At 41.4% G+C, this 23,945-nt stretch overlaps 1 protein-coding gene across 1 annotated transcript; it reads left to right on the top strand.

Annotated features, from left to right (window-relative positions):
• The first annotated feature begins 4,071 nt into the window (after positions 1 to 4,071).
• LOC117552316 (major histocompatibility complex class I-related gene protein-like) lies at positions 4,072 to 12,775 on the top strand. The gene is made up of 4 exons (XM_034225676.1): positions 4,072 to 4,348; positions 11,555 to 11,857; positions 12,102 to 12,200; positions 12,402 to 12,775. Exons 1-4 carry the CDS (start codon positions 4,087 to 4,089, stop codon positions 12,470 to 12,472), a joined length of 735 nt encoding a protein of 244 aa, XP_034081567.1. The 5' UTR covers positions 4,072 to 4,086; the 3' UTR covers positions 12,473 to 12,775.
• Positions 12,776 to 23,945: the final 11,170 nt, after the last annotated feature.

The raw sequence follows: 23,945 nt of genomic DNA, 5'->3' as shown, positions 1-23,945 counted from the left end.
CATTTGTTTTACCGGCCTCATGACTCATGGTATGTTGCCAGACTCCATGTTGACTGTTACTTTGGTCCCTGTCATTAAGGACAAAGCGGGCAAGGTAGGGAGCTTGGATAACTATAGACCAATTGCTCTAGCCAGTGTGTTATCCAAAGTCTTGGAAATAATTTTGTTAGATAGACTATGTTCCTATTTATGTACCTCAGATAACCAGTTTGGCTTCAAGGCTAAGCATGGTACTGAGCTATGCATCTATGCTTTGAAGGAAATGGTAGAAACATATAGAAGACAGAATTCCACTGTTCTGATTGGTTTCATTGATGCCTCTAAGGCTTTTGACCGAGTTAACCACCATAAACTGTTTTTAAAATTGAGACAAAGGGGTGTGCCTAACAGTATAATTAGGATCCTGGCTTATTGGTATGCCAACCAGAGCATGCGGATCAAATGGGGGAATGCAGTCTCTGCGCCATTTGGTGTTGGTAATGGAGTCCGCCAGGGGGGGCTCCTCTCACCGTGCCTTTTTAATATCTATATGAATGATCTATCAGATGATTTAAGTGTCTGTAAAACAGGGTGTGTGATTGGTAATGTGATTGTAAACCATCTTATGTATGCCGATGATCTGGCTATTGTTTCTCCTAGCAGTGCTGGTTTTCAACAGTTGCTAAATGTTTGTTCTGATTACGGAGTCACATTTGACGTTAAATACAATACTAAGAAGAGCGCTGTAATGATCTGCAGAGCAAAAGGGGATAAGAACCTTTGTTTTCCAACATTCTACCTGTCAGGACAGGTGCTGTCTGTTTGCTGTAACACTAAGTACCTGCTGTCTGTTTGCTGTAACACTAAGTACCTGCTGTCTGTTTGCTGTAACACTAAGTATCTACTGTCTATTAGCTGTAACACTAAGTACCTGGGACACATCATCACAGATGAAATGGCTGATGATGAGGACATGTATAGACAGCGGCGTGTCTTATATATGCAAGCCAACATGTTGGCTAGAAAACTCTCTTGGTGTTCAGATAAGGTTAAGGTGAACCTCTTTAGAGCTTATTGCACTCCTCTCTATACTGCCCCCTTGTGGGTCAAGTATAAGAAGGCGAGCCTCAAGAAGCTCCAGGTTGCATATAATGACTGTTTGCGTATACTGCTTAGAAAACCAAGGTGGTGCAGTGCGAGTGAAATGTTCTGTAACGCACGAGTCAACACGTTCCATGCTCTTTTGAGAAATCGAATGTACAAATTCATCTGTCGATTGAATGTTTCTCATAACTCTGTCATTATGCTGCTTTCAAATCCGTGTTTCAGTGCTGTACGATACCAGTCACCTCTGTGGAAACATTGGTATAACTGCCTTTTTTAATTTATATTTGAGTGTTGTATGTTTTTGTAATAATGGACCAAGAGTCTCTTTAAATAAAAGATGATGATGATGAATATTAACAGTCTGGAAGATGATTTTTTCACATGGGCTCTGGATGCGTCACTCCGTCAGCAAGCATGCTAACACTCAGAGCTAACCATGGAGCTAACGCTGTATGGCTACAGGAGAGAATATGTAAAAATAAACCCTGTGAACTTTGGAAATTACTCAATAACCAGCTTGGCTGCAGTAAAAAACTCAAAACGAGATTTTCGAACTTAAACATAAAGACAGATAACAGGCTCATCACAGACAAACTGGATGTGGCCAAGTACTTGCCATTTTTTTTCACAAACATAGCCACAACTCTTGTAAATAAATGACCCTCCCACTCAGGGCTTTTTGGAGTAGATCACATCATGACCTACTACAAAAACCTAGGGGTACGCAAAGATGATTTCAGTCTAGCAAGGGTAACAACAGCAGAGGTACTCATTAAACTGAGCGCCCTCCAACCTAACAAGGCCACTGGCCACGCCACGACAATATCCCCTCCAAATTCCTCAGAGACACAGCAACCGCCATCTCACCAGTCATAGCTCACATAATTAACCTCTCCATAAAACAGGGACACGTACCCAAAGACTTCAAAATTGCAAGAGTAACCCCCCTGCACAAAAAGGGCAGCAAATTGGACCCAGGCAACTACCGCCCTGTTTCTATACTTACCTCCATCTCGAAAGTCATGGAAAAAATAGTATATGAACAGGTCGAAAAGTACCTCGCGGAAAAGAAACTAATCTATGAATTTCAATCTGGCTTTAGAACATCCCACTCCACTGACACATGCCTTCTTTATTTGAGCGACCACATCAAACAAGAGGTGGACGAGGGCAAGTACTGCGGCATGGTGATGCTGGACCTACAAAAGGCTTTCGACACTGTCAATCACCCCATTCTGATTGACAAGCTAAAAGCAATTGGTTTTGATAAACTATCGGTGAGCTGGATGCAATCCTACCTGGAGGGGAGAGAACAGATGGTGGAGGTAAACGGTACTCTGTCGTCCCCCCTCCCAGTGAGCTGTGGTGTTCCACAAGGAAGCATATTAGGTCCGTTACTGTTCCTAATTTATGCAAATGACATGTCATCAGCATGTGACTGCAACTTGTTCCTGTTCCCGGACGACTCAGCCCTGCTGGTCTCTGGCAGGAACAGGTTGCAGGTTGAAAAAACCCTCAGCTCCGAGCTCGGCAGAATCTGCACCTGGCTCGCCGATAATAAATCATCATTACACCTGGGTAAAACAGAGTCCATTCTCTTCGGTTCGAAACATAATCTCAGCAAATCCGACGACTTCTCAGTTGCAGTGGGCGACATTATTGTCACAAGTAAGAAGGAAATGACATACCTAGGATCTATTCTTGAGGCAAACCTCTCCTGTGATCAAATGGCATCCAATGTAATAAAAAAAGTCAATCAAAGAACTAGATTCCTATACCGGATCTCCTCTCTGGTAAACAAGAACACCCTGAAGACTCTGGCAGGAGCACTCATTCAAGGGTACTATGACTATGCTTGCACGTCATGGTACCATAGCACCTCCAAGGCGCTAAAAATAAAACTTCAAACATCGCAAAATAAACTGGTCAGACTACTGCTTGACCTTTCATCTAGAACCCACCTCACCTCTGCCCACTTTGACAACCTAGGATGGCTTAGAGTAGACGACAGAGTACAGCTACTTGCAATGGGCCTGGTCTACAAGATCCACTACACCTCTATGGTACCCATGTACATGTCAACATTCTTCCCAAAGGTCAAGGAATACCATGATCATAACACCAGAGGGAGCTCCACAAATCATGTGAAACCCAGATTTGGCACAAAAAAGGGGGAATACACGTTTCGCAATGATGCCACATCAAGGTGGAACGCTCTTCCCACAACTGTAAAGGAAAGTCAAACTATACTTACCTTCAAAACCTCTCTTAAAGAGCACCTTCGGGGGAGAGCATTGCAAAACTGGCCCCGGTAATGGAACAAATCTCAACCTGTCGTTCAATGGACAGCTTCCCCCCCCCCCATCTATGTATATACTCGCATTTTAGACTCTGTTACTAACTGTATATCTGTAGACTTGGTATGTCTTAAATGTCCGGTTAGGATGTATTAGAACGAAATCTAAAATGAAAATTGTAAATAAGCAATCTGTATGTAAAATATGTCTTATATGTCTTAAATGACATGATGAATTGGAAATGGGGGACCCTGATGTAAACAAGACGAAAGTCTTTCTCTGGTCTGCATCCCCTTAACAATTGTATGTTTTGAGCTGTACTGTACTGTACCCAATATACAAGCTGTTAATACACTTTTCAATCAATCAATCAATCAAAGCAGAATCAGCCTGTTTGGATCAGGGCTGCAAAAGAGGGGGCCTGGCTACAATGAGTGATCTGTTTGGTATTTTAAGCAAACAGACATGTTTTGTCTAGGTATGGCCCTACACTATATGTTTCCAATATAGCATGATAGGTCCACTTTAATGTTTGTGGGTTTATCTCATTTTAAAACAGCTCTCTCTCTCTCTCTCTCTCTCTCTCTGTGTGTTCTCTGTTGTTCTCTCTCTCTCTGTTGTTCTCTCTCTCTCTCTCTCTCTCTCTCTCTCTCTCTCTCTCTCTCTCTCTCTCTCTCTCAGGTCAGGTGTCCACATTTTCCAGATGATGTCCGGCTGTGATTGGGATGATGAGACTGGTGAGGTCAAAGGTTATAAACACTATGGTTTTGATGGAGAAGACTTCCTGATACTGGACCTGGAGACAGAGTCATGGATCGCTCCAAAACCAGAGGCTGTCTTCACCAAACAGAGGTTGAATAAGGACAAAGCTTTGATGGCATTCAACAAGTACATATACACCCAGGAGTGTCCTGAATATCTGAAGAAGTATGTGAACCTGGGGAGGAGCTCTCTGATGAGAACAGGTAGAGTCACATGACCTGATGGACTTTCATAAACACCTCCATGTTCATGTCTCCTGTGTTTCTGACAGACAGACTGACGCATTACAGCACATGTCAACAACATGAGACACTGTGTCTCACTTTGTCTCACACTGTGTCTCACTCTATCTCACTCTGTGTCTCACTCTGTCTCACACTTAGTCTCACTCTGTGACTCACGCTCTGTCTCACTCTGTGTCTCACTCTGTCTCACTCTGTGTCTCACACTTCGCCTAGCTCTGTGTCTCACTATGTGTCTCACACTTTGTCTCACTCTGTGTCTCAAACTGTGTCTCAAACTGTGTCTCACTCTGTGTCTCACTATGTGTCTCACTATGTGTCTCACTATGTGTCTCACTCTGTCTCACACTTAGTCTCACTCTGTATCTCACTCTGTCTCACTCTGTGTCTCACTCTGTGTCTCACTGTGTCTCACGATGTGTCTCACACTGTCTCACTCTGTGTCTCACTCTGTGTCTCACTCTGTCTCATACTGTCTCACTCTGTCTCACTCTGTCTCACACACACCGTGTCTCAGTCTGTGTTTCACTCTGTATCTCACACTGTCTCACTCTGTTTCTCAAACTGTGTCTCACACTGTCTCACTCTGTCTCACACACTGTGTCTCAGTCTGTGTTTCACTCTGTCTCCCACTTTGTCTCACTCTGTGTTTGACTCTGTCTCACACTTAGTATCACTCTGTGTCTCACACTGTGTCTCACTATTGGTGCTTTTCCACTGCAGGGCCTCGCTCGGCTTAGTACGGTATGGCTAGGCCTCGTTAGGCCTTGTTAGGCCAGGCTCACTTTATGCTGCGTTCCCATTACTGGGGCAGTAACTATAGTAACGCAGTGTAGGCGGAGCCGTGACGTCATCTTCAATTCGAAACACAAAACCAACATCAGCCGTTAGCTGTTAGCACTCAGAGCTCACAGCTCCTCATATCTGTTCAGAAACTAGACAAAAGTTAAACAAGTACAAACCACAGACTGTCTGTGTCATGGAGAATACAGTCTCTGGTTTATTTATATCTGTAGGCCGTTGTTGTGAGTGAGGACGGTCGGAGCATATACTGCGTTAGCTTAGCCGATCTCCATTTAGAAAACACGCATTTGAAAAGGTGTTTCTCTGCCGTCTGTCTGCAGACTTGTCAAAGCATTAACTCATGGTTTTTACTAACCGGTATCAGTATGTTGTTACTTCGGCATCATTTTGAAACGTGTATTACAATTAAATCACGGTCAAATATGTTCATCTTGTTGTAGTTGCCAGCGATTCTCTCATTAATTTAGCATACTCAAACCTCAAACCTCAAACCTCGACACACTTAGTCTCCCTCTGTGTCTCACTCTGTGTCACACTGTGTCTCACTATGTGTCTCACTCTGTGTCTCACACTTAGTCTCACTATGTGTCTCACTCTGTGTCTCACACTTAGTCTCACTCTGTGACTCACTCTGTGACTCATACTTAGTCTCACTATGTGTCTCACTCTGTGTCTCACACTTAGTCTCACTCTGTGACTCACTCTGTGACTCATACTTAGTCTCACTATGTGTCTCACTCTGTGTCTCACACTTAGTCTCACTCTGTGACTCACTCTGTGACTCACACTTAGTCTCACTATGTGTCTCACTCTGTGTCTCACACTTAGTCTCACTCTGTGACTCACTCTGTGACTCACACTTAGTCTCACTATGTGTCTCACTCTGTGTCACACTGTGTCTCACTATGTGTCTCACACTTAGTCTCACTCTGTGACTCACTCTGTGACTCACTCTGTGACTCACACTTAGTCTCACTATGTGTCTCACTCTGTGTCATACTGTGTCTCACTATGTGTCTCACTCTTAGTCTCACTATGTGACTCACACTTAGTCTCACTCTGTGACTCACACTTAGTCTCCCTCTGTGACTCACACTTAGTCTCACTCTGTGACTCACACTTAGTCTCACTCTGTGACTCACTCTGTGTCTCACTCTATCTCACTCTGTGTCTCACTCTGTCTCACACTTAGTCTCACTCTGTGACTCACGCTCTGTCTCACTCTGTGTCTCACTCTGTCTCACTCTGTGTCTCACACTTCGCCTAGCTCTGTGTCTCACTATGTGTCTCACACTTTGTCTCACTCTGTGTCTCAAACTGTGTCTCAAACTGTGTCTCACTCTGTGTCTCACTCTGTGTCTCACTATGTGTCTCACTATGTGTCTCACTCTGTCTCACACTTAGTCTCACTCTGTATCTCACTCTGTCTCACTCTGTGTCTCACTCTGTGTCTCACTGTGTCTCACGATGTGTCTCACACTGTCTCACTCTGTGTCTCACTCTGTCTCGCTCTGTCTCATACTGTCTCACTCTGTCTCACTCTGTCTCACACACACCGTGTCTCAGTCTGTGTTTCACTCTGTATCTCACACTGTCTCACTCTGTTTCTCAAACTGTGTCTCACACTGTCTCACTCTGTCTCACACACTGTGTCTCAGTCTGTGTTTCACTCTGTCTCCCACTTTGTCTCACTCTGTGTTTGACTCTGTCTCACACTTAGTATCACTCTGTGTCTCACACTGTGTCTCACTATTGGTGCTTTTCCACTGCAGGGCCTCGCTCGGCTTAGTACGGTATGGCTAGGCCTCGTTAGGCCTTGTTAGGCCAGGCTCACTTTATGCTGCGTTCCCATTACTGGGGCAGTAACTATAGTAACGCAGTGTAGGCGGAGCCGTGACGTCATCTTCAATTCGAAACACAAAACCAAGATCAGCCGTTAGCTGTTAGCACTCAGAGCTCACAGCTCCTCATATCTGTTCAGAAACTAGACAAAAGTTAAACAAGTACAAACCACAGACTGTCTGTGTCATGGAGAATACAGTCTCTGGTTTATTTATATCTGTAGGCCGTTGTTGTGAGTGAGGACGGTCGGAGCATATACTGCGTTAGCTTAGCCGATCTCCATTTAGAAAACACGCATTTGAAAAGGTGTTTCTCTGCCGTCTGTCTGCAGACTTGTCAAAGCATTAACTCATGGTTTTTACTAACCGGTATCAGTATGTTGTTACTTCGGCATCATTTTGAAACGTGTATTACAATTAAATCACGGTCAAATATGTTCATCTTGTTGTAGTTGCCAGCGATTCTCTCATTAATTTAGCATACTCAAACCTCAAACCTCAAACCTCGACACACTTAGTCTCCCTCTGTGTCTCACTCTGTGTCACACTGTGTCTCACTATGTGTCTCACTCTGTGTCTCACACTTAGTCTCACTATGTGTCTCACTCTGTGTCTCACACTTAGTCTCACTCTGTGACTCACTCTGTGACTCATACTTAGTCTCACTATGTGTCTCACTCTGTGTCTCACACTTAGTCTCACTCTGTGACTCACTCTGTGACTCATACTTAGTCTCACTCTGTGTCTCACACTTAGTCTCACTCTGTGTCTCACTCTGTGACTCACTCTGTGACTCATACTTAGTCTCACTCTGTGTCTCACACTTAGTCTCCCTCTGTGTCTCACTCTGTGTCACACTGTGTCTCACTATGTGTCTCACTCTGTGTCTCACACTTAGTCTCACTATGTGTCTCACTCTGTGTCTCACACTTAGTCTCACTCTGTGACTCACTCTGTGACTCATACTTAGTCTCACTATGTGTCTCACACTTAGTCTCACTCTGTGACTCACTCTGTGACTCACACTTAGTCTCACTATGTGTCTCACTCTGTGTCTCACACTTAGTCTCACTCTGTGACTCACTCTGTGACTCACACTTAGTCTCACTATGTGTCTCACTCTGTGTCACACTGTGTCTCACTATGTGTCTCACACTTAGTCTCACTCTGTGACTCACTCTGTGACTCACACTTAGTCTCACTATGTGTCTCACTCTGTGTCATACTGTGTCTCACTATGTGTCTCACTCTTAGTCTCACTCTGTGACTCACACTTAGTCTCCCTCTGTGACTCACACTTAGTCTCACTCTGTGACTCACTCTGTGACTCACTCTGTGTCTCACTCTGTGACTCACTCTGTGTCTCACACTTAGTCTCACTCTGTGTCTCACTATGTGTCTCACTCTGTGTCTCACTATGTGTCTCACTCTGTGTCTCACACTTAGTCTCACTCTGTGACTCACTCTGTGACTCACTCTGTGTCTCACTCTGTGTCACACTGTGTCTCACTCTGTGTCTCACACTTAGTCTCACTCTGTGTCTCCCTCTGTGTCTCACTATGTGTCTCACTCTGTGTCTCACACTTAGTTTCACTCTGTGACTCACTCTGTGTCTCTCTCTGTGTCACACTGTCTCACAGTTAGTCTCACTCTGTGTCTCACACTTAGTCTCACTATGTGTCTCACTCTGTGTCTCACACTTAGTCTCACTATGTGTTTCACTCTGTGTCTCACACTTAGTCTCACTCTGTGACTCACTCTGTGTCTCACTCTGTGTCTCACACTTAGGCCCAATCCCAAACCACTCCCTCGACCCTACCCCTCCGTGATGGAGCGAACTCTGTCTGTAGCCACACTCGCAGCTCAACGAGGCTCCTCCTGTCAGAGGGAGTAAACACAGCAGCAAGCTTTGGGACGGCCTCCCCTCTCTCCGGCAGAAACAGGAAATGCCGTAACTGTATTTAACAACGGTTTCAAATCAGCATCTCTTTGACAACAAGTTTAAATGAATAACTCAAATAAAACTCCAAACATCTTTCATTGTGTTTCAAAGCTCTTTTAGTTTTAAACCTGATGTTTATAAGCTTCTCAGTTTTTGCAACGGTCTGTAAATATACACAACTTTATAATAAAATGCACACATTTACCTTTTTCTAGACTAAACACAGGTTTGATCCTAAGTTAAAAACATATGAGGTTATCATGAGGTTGTTAACATCGCAGTTTATCAGTGGATGTTTGCTGGAACTACTTGTAAACAGCGTGTTTCCTGACGGACACACACAGCGTGACTCCGGTCAGGTAGAGACCGGTCTCAAGTCAGAGGGCTTGATAGCCCACTCCCCCTCCACACTCGTTGCTTTGGAACAGCCCTCAATATGGCGGACCCTCCGCGTGAACGTGCAAACGGAGGGGTAGGGTGTAGGGGGCGGTTTGGGAATGGGCCTTAGTCTCACTCTGTGTCTCACTATGTGTCTCACACACTGTCTCACATTAGGGCTGTGCAATTAATCATATTTTAATCTCGATTACGATTTTGGCTTGCAACGATTATGAAAACGTCATCGAAATAAAACGATTATTTTGCTGCATTCCATTTCGCAATGATGCTCTCAATTTGTCTTGCGTTATACATCCTACCGTTTACATGCAGAAGCTACAGAACACACAAGGGGACGGGTAATAACCAGAAAAGCATAAGATATATTAAAAAAACTGGAACTATAAAAAGTTTGGTTTATTTCTTTAATAAAGAACTTAAAGTGTTATTTTATAATCAGACGTGTTGGAATTAACTTTCTTTTGATCATCTATTCAGTGAATGGTGCTATAGCTCTACACAGTGCAGGGGAGATAATCTCATCTGTTGCTCTGCTACTTATTTTGGGATCAAACTTAATATTCTTGTCGATATAGATTAAGTAATGACTATTTTTCAGATAGATAAATGAACTGTTTACACATTTAAATGTCAAGAAATAGAAAAAATCTTAATTCCAAAAGTCTAAGAGGAGATATTCAACGTGCTTCTTTAATCTGAACAACACTAAACAGTATTTGATATTAAATTATATAAAACAGAAGAAAGTCTTTATTTAACAATTTGACTGAAGCACTGACTCTACAATATATTCTCCCTCAGTGATGCTCACAGTAGGGGTGCATACCGGTTCCCGGTATTACCGAAATAGCGGTTACTGGCGGCTACGGTATACCGTACCAAAATCAGATCCGGTTTTCGATACTCACATTTTCTTTTTTAATAAAGTGAGGCGTAATACCCTTAAACTCGCGCCCAAACCGCCAGCCAATCAGATTGCGCGTCTTGCAACGGCTTCTGTGATTGTCTTGATTGCCAAGCAACGCCCTTCACCTTCCTCCCGAACGTCTGAGCCTTTCGGTTAGCTTTCGTTTTTTCATTAGCTCGATGTCGGCACGAAAATCTTAAGTGTGGCTGCATATGACTGCCAGTCTGAATGGTGGGGTCTGTAACCACTGCCAGTCTGAATGGTGGGGTCTGTAACCACTACCAGTCTGATGGTGGGGGTCTGTAACGACTACCAGTCTGAAATGGTGGGGGGCTGTAACCACTACCAGTCTGATGGGGGGGTCTGTAACCACTGCCAGTCTGAATGGTGGGGTCTGTAACCGACTGCCAGTCTGAATGGTGGGGTCTGTAACCACTGCCAGTCTGAATGGTGGGGTCTGTAACCACTGCCAGTCTGAATGGGTGGGGTCTGTAACCACTGCCAGTCTGAATGGTGGGGTCTGTAACCACTGCCAGTCTGATGGTGGGGTCTGTTAACCAATGCCAGTCTGATGGTGGGGTCGAAGACCACTGCCAGTCTGATGGTGGGGTCTGTAACCACTGCCAGTCTGATGGTGGGGTCTGTAACCACTGCCAGTCTGAATGGTGGGGTCCTGTAACCACTGCCAGTCTGATGGTGGGGTCTGTAACCACTGCCCAGTCTGATGGTGGGGTCTGTAACCACTGCCAGTCTGATGGTGGGGTCTGTAACCACTGCCAGTCTGATGGTGGGGTCTGTAACCACTGCCAGTCTGATGGTGGGGTCTGTAACCACTGCCAGTCTGATGTGGGGTCTGTAACGACTGCAAGAAGTTTATTTCTGGGAAAGGCGGCAACATATCAAACCTCAAAACATTTGCTACTGTCACATAACATCAGAGTACAGGAATGTACAGTCTTCAAGCCTGTGTTGTCAAACTTGTTTTTCATTGTTTGTTCAGTACTAAAAGGTTGAAGTCCCACAATTAATTTTAATATTCATTTGACATGTAAACTATATCATAAAGCGCTTCATGGGAGTGATTGCAGGATGATTCAATTGTTCCCTTATGCAACATGAAAGTATCACGATATGCATCGGTCGAGTATCGGTATCGTTCAGTGGTATCGGTATCGTACAAAAGTCAACGATATGCAACCCTAGCTCACAGTGCATCATAAGTCCCTGTAGTGATATCACTGTGAGTCAATAACCTCTGAAGTGTGTTTGTGCAGAGATCCCCTCAGTGTCTCTGCTCCAGAAGTCCCCCTCCTCTCCAGTCAGCTGCCATGCTACAGGTTTCTACCCGGACAGAGCCATCATGTTCTGGACCAGAGACGGAGAGGAGCTTCACGACAACGTGGACCACGGAGAGATCCTGCCCAACCACGACGGATCCTTCCAGATGAGCGTGGACCTGGACGTCTCCTCATTCCCCGCTGAACACTGGGACAAGTTCCGATGTGTGTTCCAGCTCTCTGGGGTGAAGGAGGACCACATCATCGTACTGGACCCAGCTGTGATCAGGACCAACAGAGGTATAAGACTGCATCACAACTGCTCAACGGTTACTAACAACCAACAGACCCTGACAACATGTCATAGTCTCTCTCCCCTGAAACATGGGTCTCAGGGGAGAGACACTAAGAATGGTTCAAGACAAACCCAGCATGACACCACGAGGAGGAAGGGGCCCTTCAGGAGCCTCAGACCTGATGCCCATCCTGAAGAAGCTTCCTTCCTCCGTTCAGATTGAGACTTCCTGTTGTTTCTGCTCCTCAGGGAATCCCCTCCTCCTCCCCCTCATCATCGGTGCTGCAGTGGCTGCTCTCGCTCTCCTCCTCGCTGGGATTGGATTCCTGGTTTACAGGAAGAGGAACGGTGAGAGACCAATCAGAAACCTTGTCTCATGAGTTCTCAGGGTTGTTAATGTCAGGCTTTGAGGTAGCAGATCAGACTCAGAGCTCAGTGTGATGTTGATATGGAAAGCACTTGGTGTGTTCTCTACAGGGATACTCAGTGTTCGTTCCTTGTTGTGTACGGGGCGCTGGATTGAAACTCTTTCTCTGCTTTTCCTTTCAGCCAATAAAAACACTCCCTCTCCTGCCTCCAGCGCTGAGCTCACTGAGAGACTGAACCAGCCACCACAGTGAGGTGCTTCACATCAACTCTCCACCTGTTGTTACAGAGCTGCCCTCTTTATTAATAATAATAATAATAACTTGAATTTATATAGCGCCTTTCATAACCTCAAGGTCACTTATTATTATTAGGGCTGTTCAAATGAATTGTTTCTTTGATGCATTGAGATGCGGACGTGGACGATTCTGCATCGATGCAGAGACAGAACATAATCGATTATAGCGTAGTGATGTTGCTTCTGGATTTTCCGTTAATTCACAGCAGAGTTTATTCTCCCGTTAACTCACGGCAGCTGGAAAGTATTCTCTGTCTGACTGTCACACAGCAGCTGATAAATACCACCCCCCCCCCCCCCTATGAATTGACGCTGTTTGGCATCACAACGCTGTTATGAAAGTTTCTCTGGTATAAAATGGGTGATGTTGGCATAGCAACCGAAGCTAAACTGACTATCTTGACTACTTGTTGCTATCCTATTGTGGCACAAGCCGTTTTCTACAGGCACATTTTACCGGCGTATTTTTCATAATTATTCTACTTTAGGGTGACCAGACGTCCCCGTTTTCCGGGGACAGTCCCCGTTTGTATTGGCCTGTCCCCGGTTTAAACTGTCCCCGGAAATGTCTCCATTTTTTAATATACGTTAAAAACACATAGCAAGGTGAAATAAAACGTTTCATGTCAGGAAACACTGGGCGAACAGACTGCGGTCAAGCCAGCCCCCACTTCGGAAAACTCAGTCAAGCCAGCCCGCACGTTGTATTGCGGTGCGCGAATATCCTATGCATTACGGTAGAGGCCTGTAAAAACTGCCTTCAAAATAAAAGCGTTTACTCGGTCAATAACAAATATTCCTAAAAAACACACCAAACATATTCATATATACTGGAGCTTAAATTAAGAAATATGTACAATATAATGTGATCAATAATAATTTAAAACAAACTACGTATAACTACCACATTATAACTGAGTGAATGTAAAATGTAAGGATACAGTTATGAAGACATATCTGACATTTCCACTGGGTGACTCATTTCAATTGATGTTGACACCATCTCACAACACTCCTAAAATAACATTACTTTCTGAAGAACAATTTAAAATGTATGCTGTTTAAAATCTCAGATTAGATCTATTGTCCAAAATGTCCATCTATATTTTTGATTATTATTGAATGGAAACGGTCCATAATCAAAGAGTCATTCGAAGTCAATCAAATACTTATTTCACTCCAGGGTGATAGCAGGAGACCCCATCTAGTCACTCAGAGAGAATCAAGAAAATCTGATGTAGAGTTTCAAAATAAAAGACCTTGGCAGTCTCATATATGAGCTATCGTCCTTCTGTTTGTATCCAACAGTTAAAATGTTCAAATTAAATTGAACCAGAATTGTTCCCCTTTTTTCATTAACAGTTAGAAAATTGGATGTTAATGATATTTTGACAGCAAAAATCAAAATGTCCCCGGTTTTAATTTTGAAAATCTGGTCACCTTATTCTACTTGTGATAGTCGGACATGAAAACCTGTGCAGCCCATGAATTGATTCCATCCGATAGCTGCTATATTACAAAACAAAACGTCTGCCTCTCTCCACGATGATCAATGACAGCGAACGGATGGTCAAAGTAAGGTACAAATAAACAGAATCACACTTCGCGTCGGGATCCTGATCAGAAGGGTGTTCTTCATATTAACCGTCTCACTGCACATTATCCCGCTTATTACACGGCCACATTCTCAACAAAGTAACGATATGACTCCCAATATTAATTGAAATGATTTTATAGATTTAGAAATTGTTTTTATTGATTTAAAAAATAGTATTATTGATTTCAATTTAAAATGACATGCATCCGCTAAGAAAAATAGTCCGTTGTTACTGTTTGAACTAACGTAGCAACGGCAGGAACTGCTTCAATATGAGGAGCTTTTTGATTAAAGATTTGAAAACATTGCTGCTTGCTTTAAAAGAAGCACAATTCCTGATGTCAAACCTTGGAGAGTATCTAGATATCCCTGCCCTGATGCCAAAGGAACTGCACACTGAATATGTGTCGCCGTTTGATGTCTGTGTCTGGACCGCTGCGTAAAACGGACCGCAGCTCCGTGTTGAGGGTTTCTGCCCCGTCACTTCTCCGCTGTTTTCTTGTCCCTCTTGTCTTCTTCTTTTCCTCACTGGGGACTCATCAGCCACTAAATATTCATCCAAATTACTGTGCTCTCTAAATATATTAAAATGAATCTTAAAATCCTCCATGTTGCTTTCAGACAGGAGACAACGGAAAACTAAAGACAAGCCAACAGTTTGAAAAGCAAACTGCACACAGTGAAATCGACCGCACTTCTTTCGATGTGAATCCCTGACAGTGGTCTGTACTACTGGATTAACAATGTGTCACGTGTTCTGAATTGACCAATCAGAATCGAGTATTCAACTAAACCATGTAATAAGCCTGGTTAGTGTTGCCTTTATAAAGTGTGTTTTTTTGGCCCTGGAACCGGTTTGGTGGAAAGGGGCATGGGTGGTGTTTAGAGAAGTGTGTGTTATCTAGCAGCGAGTGATCTTGGTGGTGTTGGTGGTGTTTAGAGAAGTGTGTGTTATCTAGCAGCGAGTGATCTTGGTGGTGTGGGTGGTGTTTAGAGAAGTGTGTGTTATCTAGCAGCGAGTGATCTTGGTGGTGTGGGTGGTGTTTAGAGAAGTGTGTGTTATCTAGCAGCGAGTGATCTTGGTGGTGTGGGTGGTGTTTAGAGAAGTGTGTGTTATCTAGCAGCGAGTGATCTTGGTGGTGTTGGTGGTGTTTAGAGAAGTGTGTGTTATCTAGCAGCGAGTGATCTTGGTGGTGTGGGTGGTGTTTAGAGAAGTGTGTGTTATCTAGCAGCGAGTGATCTTGGTGGTGTGGGTGGTGTTTAGAGAAGTGTGTGTTATCTAGCAGCGAGTGATCTTGGTGGTGTTGGTGGTGTTTAGAGAAGTGTGTGTTATCTAGCAGCGAGTGATCTTGGTGGTGTGGGTGGTGTTTAGAGAAGTGTGTGTTATCTAGCAGCGAGTGATCTTGGTGGTGTTGGTGGTGTTTAGAGAAGTGTGTGTTATCTAGCAGCGAGTGATCTTGGTGGTGTGGGTGGTGTTTAGAGAAGTGTGTGTTATCTAGCAGCGAGTGATCTTGGTGGTGTGAGTGGTGTTTAGAGAAGTGTGTGTTATCTAGCAGCGAGTGATCTTGTTTCCCTTGAGCTTTTCTAAATGAATCAGAAGTGTGTTTCTTTATTTCTAACATGTCTCTTGAATTGGTTTTAAAACATGGTGTTTGTGATTTTGATAATGTTGCTATTATTTAGGGGCAGGGAGGTTTTGTGTACGTAGCCAGCGCACTGTGACGTTCTCTTTAGTTTGAGGTTCAGAGGTGAGCGTGACATGAAGTCGCTCTGCATTGTTAACCCTTTCCTGTCCGTGTTTCTCTTTCCAATAAAAACCATCTCCCAAATGTCCGTCTTCTCGTCTTTCCATAAACACATGTATTGGTTTCTACTAGCGTCTCAGACACTAGAGGAACGTGGATTTGATGTGGAACTAGAGATCCAATGGTTTACTGCTTTCTGAAAGAAACACATGGAAATGTTCTCTAATGGAGGAACATGGAACAAAGTAACTCTGAGTGATGTGTTGATCTCTCTCATGTGTGTGTTATCAGTGTGTGTCGCTGCACTCAGCTGTTCTCAGAGCTCCTGCTTCAGAAACCTGTTGAGGTGAAATCTGCCCGGCAACTGATGACGTTACCATGACGACTGGGAATAACACAGTTCTGTGTTGTTAGGAACATTTAGTGAGGCTCAAACATTACCTTTGGGTTTTGATCTAAAGTCATTTCCATCAGAGACACGTTCACTTACAAACTCAATCACATTTAGAAATCTGTCAATACTTCCTTTAGTTACCTTAACTTATTGATCACCTTTAGTTACCTTTCCATATCGATCACCTTTAGTTACCTTTCCTTATTGACCACCTTTAGTTACCTTTCCTTATTGATCACCTTTAGTTACCTTTCCTTATTGATCACCTTTAGTGACCTTTCCATATCGATCACCTTTAGTTACCTTTCCTTATTGATCACCTTTAGTTACCTTTCCTTATTGATCACCTTTAGTTACCTTTCCTTATTGATCACCTTTAGTTACCTTTCCTTATTGATCACCTTAGTTACCTTTCCTTATTGATCACCTTTAGTTACCTTTCAATATTGATCACCTTTAGTTACCTTTCCTTATTGATCACCTTTAGTTACCTTTCCTTATTGATCACCTTTAGTTACCTTTCCTTATTGATCACCTTTAGTTACCTTTCCTTATTGATCACCTTTAGTTACCTTTCCATATCGATCACCTTTAGTTACCTTTCCTTATTGATCACCTTTAGTTACCTTTCCTTATTGATCACCTTTAGTTACCTTTCCTTATTGATCACCTTTAGTTACCTTTCCATATTGATTCACCTTTAGTTACCTTTCCTTATTGATCACCTTTAGTTACCTTTCCTTATTGATCACCTTTAGTTACCTTTCCATATCGATCACCTTTAGTTACCTTTTCCATATCGATCACCTTTAGTTACCTTTCCTTATTGATCACCTTTAGTTACCTTTCCTTATTGATCACCTTTAGTTACCTTTCCTTATTGATCACCTTTAGTTACCTTTCCATATCGATCACCTTTAGTTACCTTTCCTTATTGATCACCTTTAGTTACCTTTCCTTATTGATCACCTTTAGTTACCTTTCCTTATTGATCACCTTTAGTTACCTTTCAATATCGATCACCTTTAGTTACCTTTCCTTATCGATCACCTTTAGTTACCTTTCCTTATTGATCACCTTTAGTTACCTTTCCATATTGATCACCTTTAGTTACCTTTCCTTATTGATCACCTTTAGTGACCTTTCCATATCGATCACCTTTAGTTACCTTTCCTTAATGATCACCTTTAGTTACCTTTCCTTATTGATCACCTTTAGTTACCTTTCCATATTGATCACCTTTAGTGACCTTTCCTTGTTGATCACCTTTAGTTACCTTTCCATATCGATCACCTATAGTTACCTTTCCATATTGATCACCTTTAGTTACCTTTCCTTATTGATCACCTTTAGTTACCTTTCCATATTGATCACCTTTAGTTACCTTTCCTTATTGATCACCTTTAGTTACCTTTCCTTATTGATCACCTTTAGTTACCTTTCAATATCGATCACCTTTAGTGACCTTTCCATATCGATCACCTTTAGTTACCTTTCCATATTGATCACCTTTAGTTACCTTTCCTTATTGATCACCTTTAGTTACCTTTCCTTATCGATAACCTTTAGTTACCTTTCCTTATTGATCACCTTTAGTTACCTTTCCTTATTGATCACCTTTAGTTACCTTTCCTTATTGATCACCTTTAGTTACCTTTCCTTATTGATCACCTTTAGTTACCTTTCCTTATCGATCACCTTTAGTTACCTTTCCTTATTGATCACCTTTAGTTACCTTTCCTTATTGATCAACTTTAGTTACCTTTCCTTATTGATCACCTTTAGTGACCTTTCCTTATTGATCACCTTTAGTTACCTTTCCTTATTGATCACCTTTAGTTACCTTTCCTTATCGATAACCTTTAGTTACCTTTCCTTATTGATCACCTTTAGTTACCTTTCCTTATTGATCACCTTTAGTTACCTTTCCTTATTGATCACCTTTAGTTACCTTTCCTTATTGATCACCTTTAGTTACCTTTCCTTATCGATCACCTTTAGTTACCTTTCCTTATTGATCACCTTTAGTTACCTTTCCTTATTGATCAACTTTAGTTACCTTTCCTTATTGATCACCTTTAGTGATCTTTCCATATCGATCACCTTTAGTTACCTTTCCATATTGATCACCTTTAGTTACCTTTCCATATCGATCACCTTTATTGACCTTTCCATATCGATCACCTTTAGTTACCTTTCCTTATTGATCACCTTTAGTTACCTTTCCATATTGATCACCTTTAGTGACCTTTCCTTGTTGATCACCTTTAGTTACCTTTCCATATCGATCACCTATAGTTACCTTTCCATATTGATCACCTTTAGTTACCTTTCCTTATTGATCACCTTTAGTTACCTTTCCATATTGATCACCTTTAGTTACCTTTCCTTATTGATCACCTTTAGTTACCTTTCCTTATTGATCACCTTTAGTTACCTTTCAATATCGATCACCTTTAGTGACCTTTCCATATCGATCACCTTTAGTTACCTTTCCTTATTGATCACCTTTAGTTACCTTTCCATATCGATCACCTTTAGTTACCTTTCCTTATTGATCACCTTTAGTTACCTTTCCTTATTGATCACCTTTAGTGACCTTTCCATATTGATCACCTTTAGTTACCTTTCCTTATTGATCACCTTTAGTTACCTTTCCTTATTGATCACCTTTAGTTACCTTTCAATATCGATCACCTTTAGTGACCTTTCCATATTGATCACCTTTAGTTACCTTTCCTTATTGATCACCTTTAGTTACCTTTCCTTATCGATCACCTTTAGTTACCTTTCCTTATTGATCACCTTTAGTTACCTTTCCTTATTGATCACCTTTAGTTACCTTTCCTTATTGATCACCTTTAGTTACCTTTCCATATCGATCACCTTTAGTTACCTTTCCATATCGATCACCTTTAGTTACCTTTCCTTATTGATCACCTTTAGTTACCTTTCCATATTGATCACCTTTAGTTACCTTTCCATATTGATCACCTTTAGTGACCTTTCCATATTGATCACCTTTAGTGACCTTTCCATATTGATCACCTTTAGTTACCTTTCCTTATTGATCACCTTTAGTGACCTTTCCATATCGATCACCTTTAGTTACCTTTCCTTATTGATCACCTTTAGTTACCTTTCCATATTGATCACCTTTAGTGACCTTTCCTTGTTGATCACCTTTAGTTACCTTTCCATATCGATCACCTATAGTTACCTTTCCATATTGATCACCTTTAGTTACCTTTCCATATCGATCACCTTTAGTTACCTTTCCATATTGATCACCTTTAGTTACCTTTCCTTATTGATCACCTTTAGTTACCTTTCCTTATTGATCACCTTTAGTTACCTTTCCTTATCGATCACCTTTAGTTACCTTTCCTTATTGATCACCTTTAGTTACCTTTCCTTATTGATCAACTTTAGTTACCTTTCCTTATTGATCACCTTTAGTGATCTTTCCATATCGATCACCTTTAGTTACCTTTCCATATCGATCACCTTTAGTTACCTTTCCATATTGATCACCTTTAGTTACCTTTCCATATCGATCACCTTTAGTTACCTTTCCATATTGATCACCTTTAGTTACCTTTCCTTATTGATCACCTTTAGTGACCTTTCCATATCGATCACCTTTAGTTACCTTTCCATATTGATCACCTTTAGTTACCTTTCCTTATTGATCACCTTTAGTTACCTTTCCTTATTGATCACCTTTAGTTACCTTTCCATATCGATCACCTTTAGTTACCTTTCCTTATTGATCACCTTTAGTTACCTTTCCTTATTGATCACCTTTAGTTACCTTTCCATATTGATCACCTTTAGTTACCTTTCCTTATTGATCACCTTTAGTTACCTTTCCTTATTGATCACCTTTAGTTACCTTTCCTTATTGATCACCTTTAGTGACCTTTCCATATCGATCACCTTTAGTTACCTTTCCATATTGATCACCTTTAGTTACCTTTCCTTATTGATCACCTTTAGTTACCTTTCCTTATTGATCACCTTTAGTTACCTTTCCATATCGATCACCTTTAGTTACCTTTCCTTATTGATCACCTTTAGTTACCTTTCCTTATTGATCACCTTTAGTGACCTTTCCATATTGATCACCTTTAGTTACCTTTCCTTATTGATCACCTTTAGTTACCTTTCCATATTGATCACCTTTAGTTACCTTTCCATATTGATCACCTTTAGTTACCTTTCCTTATTGATCACCTTTAGTTACCTTTCCTTATTGATCACCTTTAGTTACCTTTCCATATCGATCACCTTTAGTTACCTTTCCTTATTGATCACCTTTAGTTACCTTCCATGTTGATCACCTTTAGTTACCTTTCCATATCGATCACCTTTAGTTACCTTTCCTTATTGATCACCTTTAGTTACCTTTCCATATTGATCACCTTTAGTTACCTTTCCATATTGATCACCTTTAGTTACCTTTCCATATCGATCACCTTTAGTTACCTTTCCTTATTGATCACCTTTAGTTACCTTTCCTTATTGATCACCTTTAGTTACCTTTCCTTATTGATCACCTTTAGTTACCTTTCCATATTGATCACCTTTAGTTACCTTTCCTTATTGATCACCTTTAGTTACCTTTCCTTATGATCCACCTTTAGTTACCTTTCCTTATCGATCACCTTTAGTTACCTTTCCTTATTGATCACCTTTAGTTACCTTTCCATATCGATCACCTTTAGTTACCTTTCCTTATTGATCACCTTTAGTTACCTTTCCTTATTGATCACCTTTAGTTACCTTTCCTTATTGATCACCTTAGTTACCTTTCCATATCGATCACCTTTAGTTACCTTTCCTTATTGATCACCTTTAGTTACCTTTCCTTATTGATCACCTTTAGTTACCTTTCCTTATTGATCACCTTTAGTTACCTTTCCTTATTGATCACCTTTAGTTACCTTTCCTTATTGATCACCTTTAGTTACCTTTCCTTATCGATCACCTTTAGTTACCTTTCCTTATTGATCACCTTTAGTTACCTTTCCTTATTGATCACCTTTAGTTACCTTTCCTTATTGATCACCTTTAGTTACCTTTCCATATCGATCACCTTTAGTTACCTTTCCTTATTGATCACCTTTAGTTACCTTTCCTTATTGATCACCTTTAGTTACCTTTCCTTATTGATCACCTTTAGTTACCTTTCCATATTGATCACCTTTAGTTACCTTTCCTTATTGATCACCTTTAGTTACCTTTCCTTATCGATCACCTTTAGTTACCTTTCCTTATTGATCACCTTTAGTTACCTTTCCATATCGATCACCTTTAGTTACCTTTCCTTATTGATCACCTTTAGTTACCTTTCTTATTGATCACCTTTAGTTACCTTTCCTTATTGATCACCTTTAGTTACCTTTCCTTATTGATTACCTTTAGTTACCTTTCCTTATTGATCACCTTTAGTTACCTTTCCTTATTGATCACCTTTAGTTACCTCCTCTCTTCATATTGATCACCAGAATATCTCAGACCGAGTTCTGCCTGGAAACTCAAATATTAATGTTTAATTACCAACTTATAACATAAACAAAGCTATTTAGGGGTAACGACTTTTATTCTCAGAGATCTGACTTTTTTCTCATAATTTGGGCTAATTTAGACTTTTCTCAAAGTTAGGACTTATTTCCCAGATTTAGAATTCATTTGCGATTTATTTTTCACTTTTCCCAGAATTCTAACCTTTTTTTAATGTTGGGGGAATTTTATTTTTTTTTAAAGATATATTAACCTATATAATCTTTTTTTCCAGAATTTTGACAAAAAAATTAATTGAATTATAAAATAAATAAATTTGACTTTCAAATAATTGTTTTTGACTTTTTTCAAAATGTGGACTTTTTCAAAATGTAGATACTTTTTGTAAATGTTGACTTTTTGATTTATTTTTGTGACTTTTTTCCCATAATTTAAATAATTTATTTCCTGAATTTTGATTTTTTTTTTCAGAATTTTGACTTTTTTTCTAAATTTTGAATCACTTGAATTTGAATGGATTTTTAATGACATTTAAAAATGTATATATATTTCTTGAAATAGAATAAATGATATGTTTTAATATACATGTGATAAAAGACCCAGTTTTTGCGTCGTATGTGTCATCATGGTTTTCCATCCATCCATCTTCTCCCGCTTATCCGTCGTCGGGTCGCGGGGGTAGCAGTCGGCATCATGGTTTTATATTTCTTTATATTTTTAAGAAGATGACCTGTAGGCCTTTACAAAACAAATATCAGAAACAACCAAAAAGTGACAAAAGCAGAAAGAAAGATCTGATCTCCAACAGAATGAAAGTTCAGGTTGAATTACAGCTTAACCCTAACTGTTAACACTTAACACTCCTCCGGGCTGCTGAGCTTTAGCACAGAAATTAAATTAACTTGAACCCTATATATCCTTTCATTATGCACTATAAGCAGGGGTGCACATAACTTTTTTGCCCTGGTTCTAAAAGGAGCACCTGGAGATGTTGCTTGGTGCTCATCCTTAAAATGAAATAAACCGTAACTTTTGAGGGGTCTTGACTTTATTTGCCAGACACACGGCACTGAACACACATGCAGAGGTGAACACTGAAACACACACACAGAGGTGAACACAGAACACACACACAGAGGTGAACACAGAACACACATGCAGAGGTGAACACAGAACACACACACAGAGGTGAACACAGAACACACATGCAGAGGTGAACACTGAACACACATGCAGAGGTGAACACAGGACACACATGCAGAGGTGAACACAGAACACACACACAGAGGTGAACACAGAACACACATGCAGAGGTGAACACAGAACACACATGCAGAGGTGAACACAGAACACACACACAGAGGTGAACACAGAACACACGTGCAGAGGTGAACACAGAACACACATGTAGAGGTGAACACAGAACACACGTGCAGAGGTGAACACAGAACACACATGCAGAGGTGAACACAGAACACACATGCAGAGGTGAACACAGAACACACATGCAGAGGTGAACACTGAACACACATGCAGAGGTGAACACAGAACACACACACAGAGGTGAACACAGAACACACACACAGAGGTGAACACAGAACACACATGCAGAGGTGAACACAGAACACACATGCAGAGGTGAACACAGAACACACATGCAGAGGTGAACACAGAACACACATGCAGAGTGAACACAGAACACACATGTAGAGGTGAACACAGAACACACATGCAGAGGTGAACACTGAACACACATGCAGAGGTGAACACAGAACACACATGTAGAGGTGAACACAGAACACACACACAGAGGTGAACACAGGACACACATGCAGAGGTGAACACTGAACACACGTGCAGAGGTGCACACAGAACACACATGCAGAGGTGAACACTGAACACACATGCAGAGGTGAACACAGAACACACACACAGAGGTGAACACAGAACACACATGCAGAGGTGAACACAGAACACACATGCAGAGGTGAACACAGAACACACGTGCAGAGGTGCACACAGAACACACATGCAGAGGTGAACACAGAACACACACACAGAGGTGAACACAGAACACACACACAGAGGTGAACACAGAACACACACACAGAGGTGAACACAGAACACACACACAGAGGTGAACACAGAACACACACACAGAGGTGAA

The sequence above is a fragment of the Gymnodraco acuticeps genome, unplaced genomic scaffold, assembly GCF_902827175.1.
Source record: "Gymnodraco acuticeps unplaced genomic scaffold, fGymAcu1.1, whole genome shotgun sequence".
Lineage (NCBI taxonomy): Eukaryota > Metazoa > Chordata > Actinopteri > Perciformes > Bathydraconidae > Gymnodraco > Gymnodraco acuticeps.
Note: the sequence above shows the minus strand (reverse complement) of the source record. Positions and strands in the feature narration are given on the sequence as shown.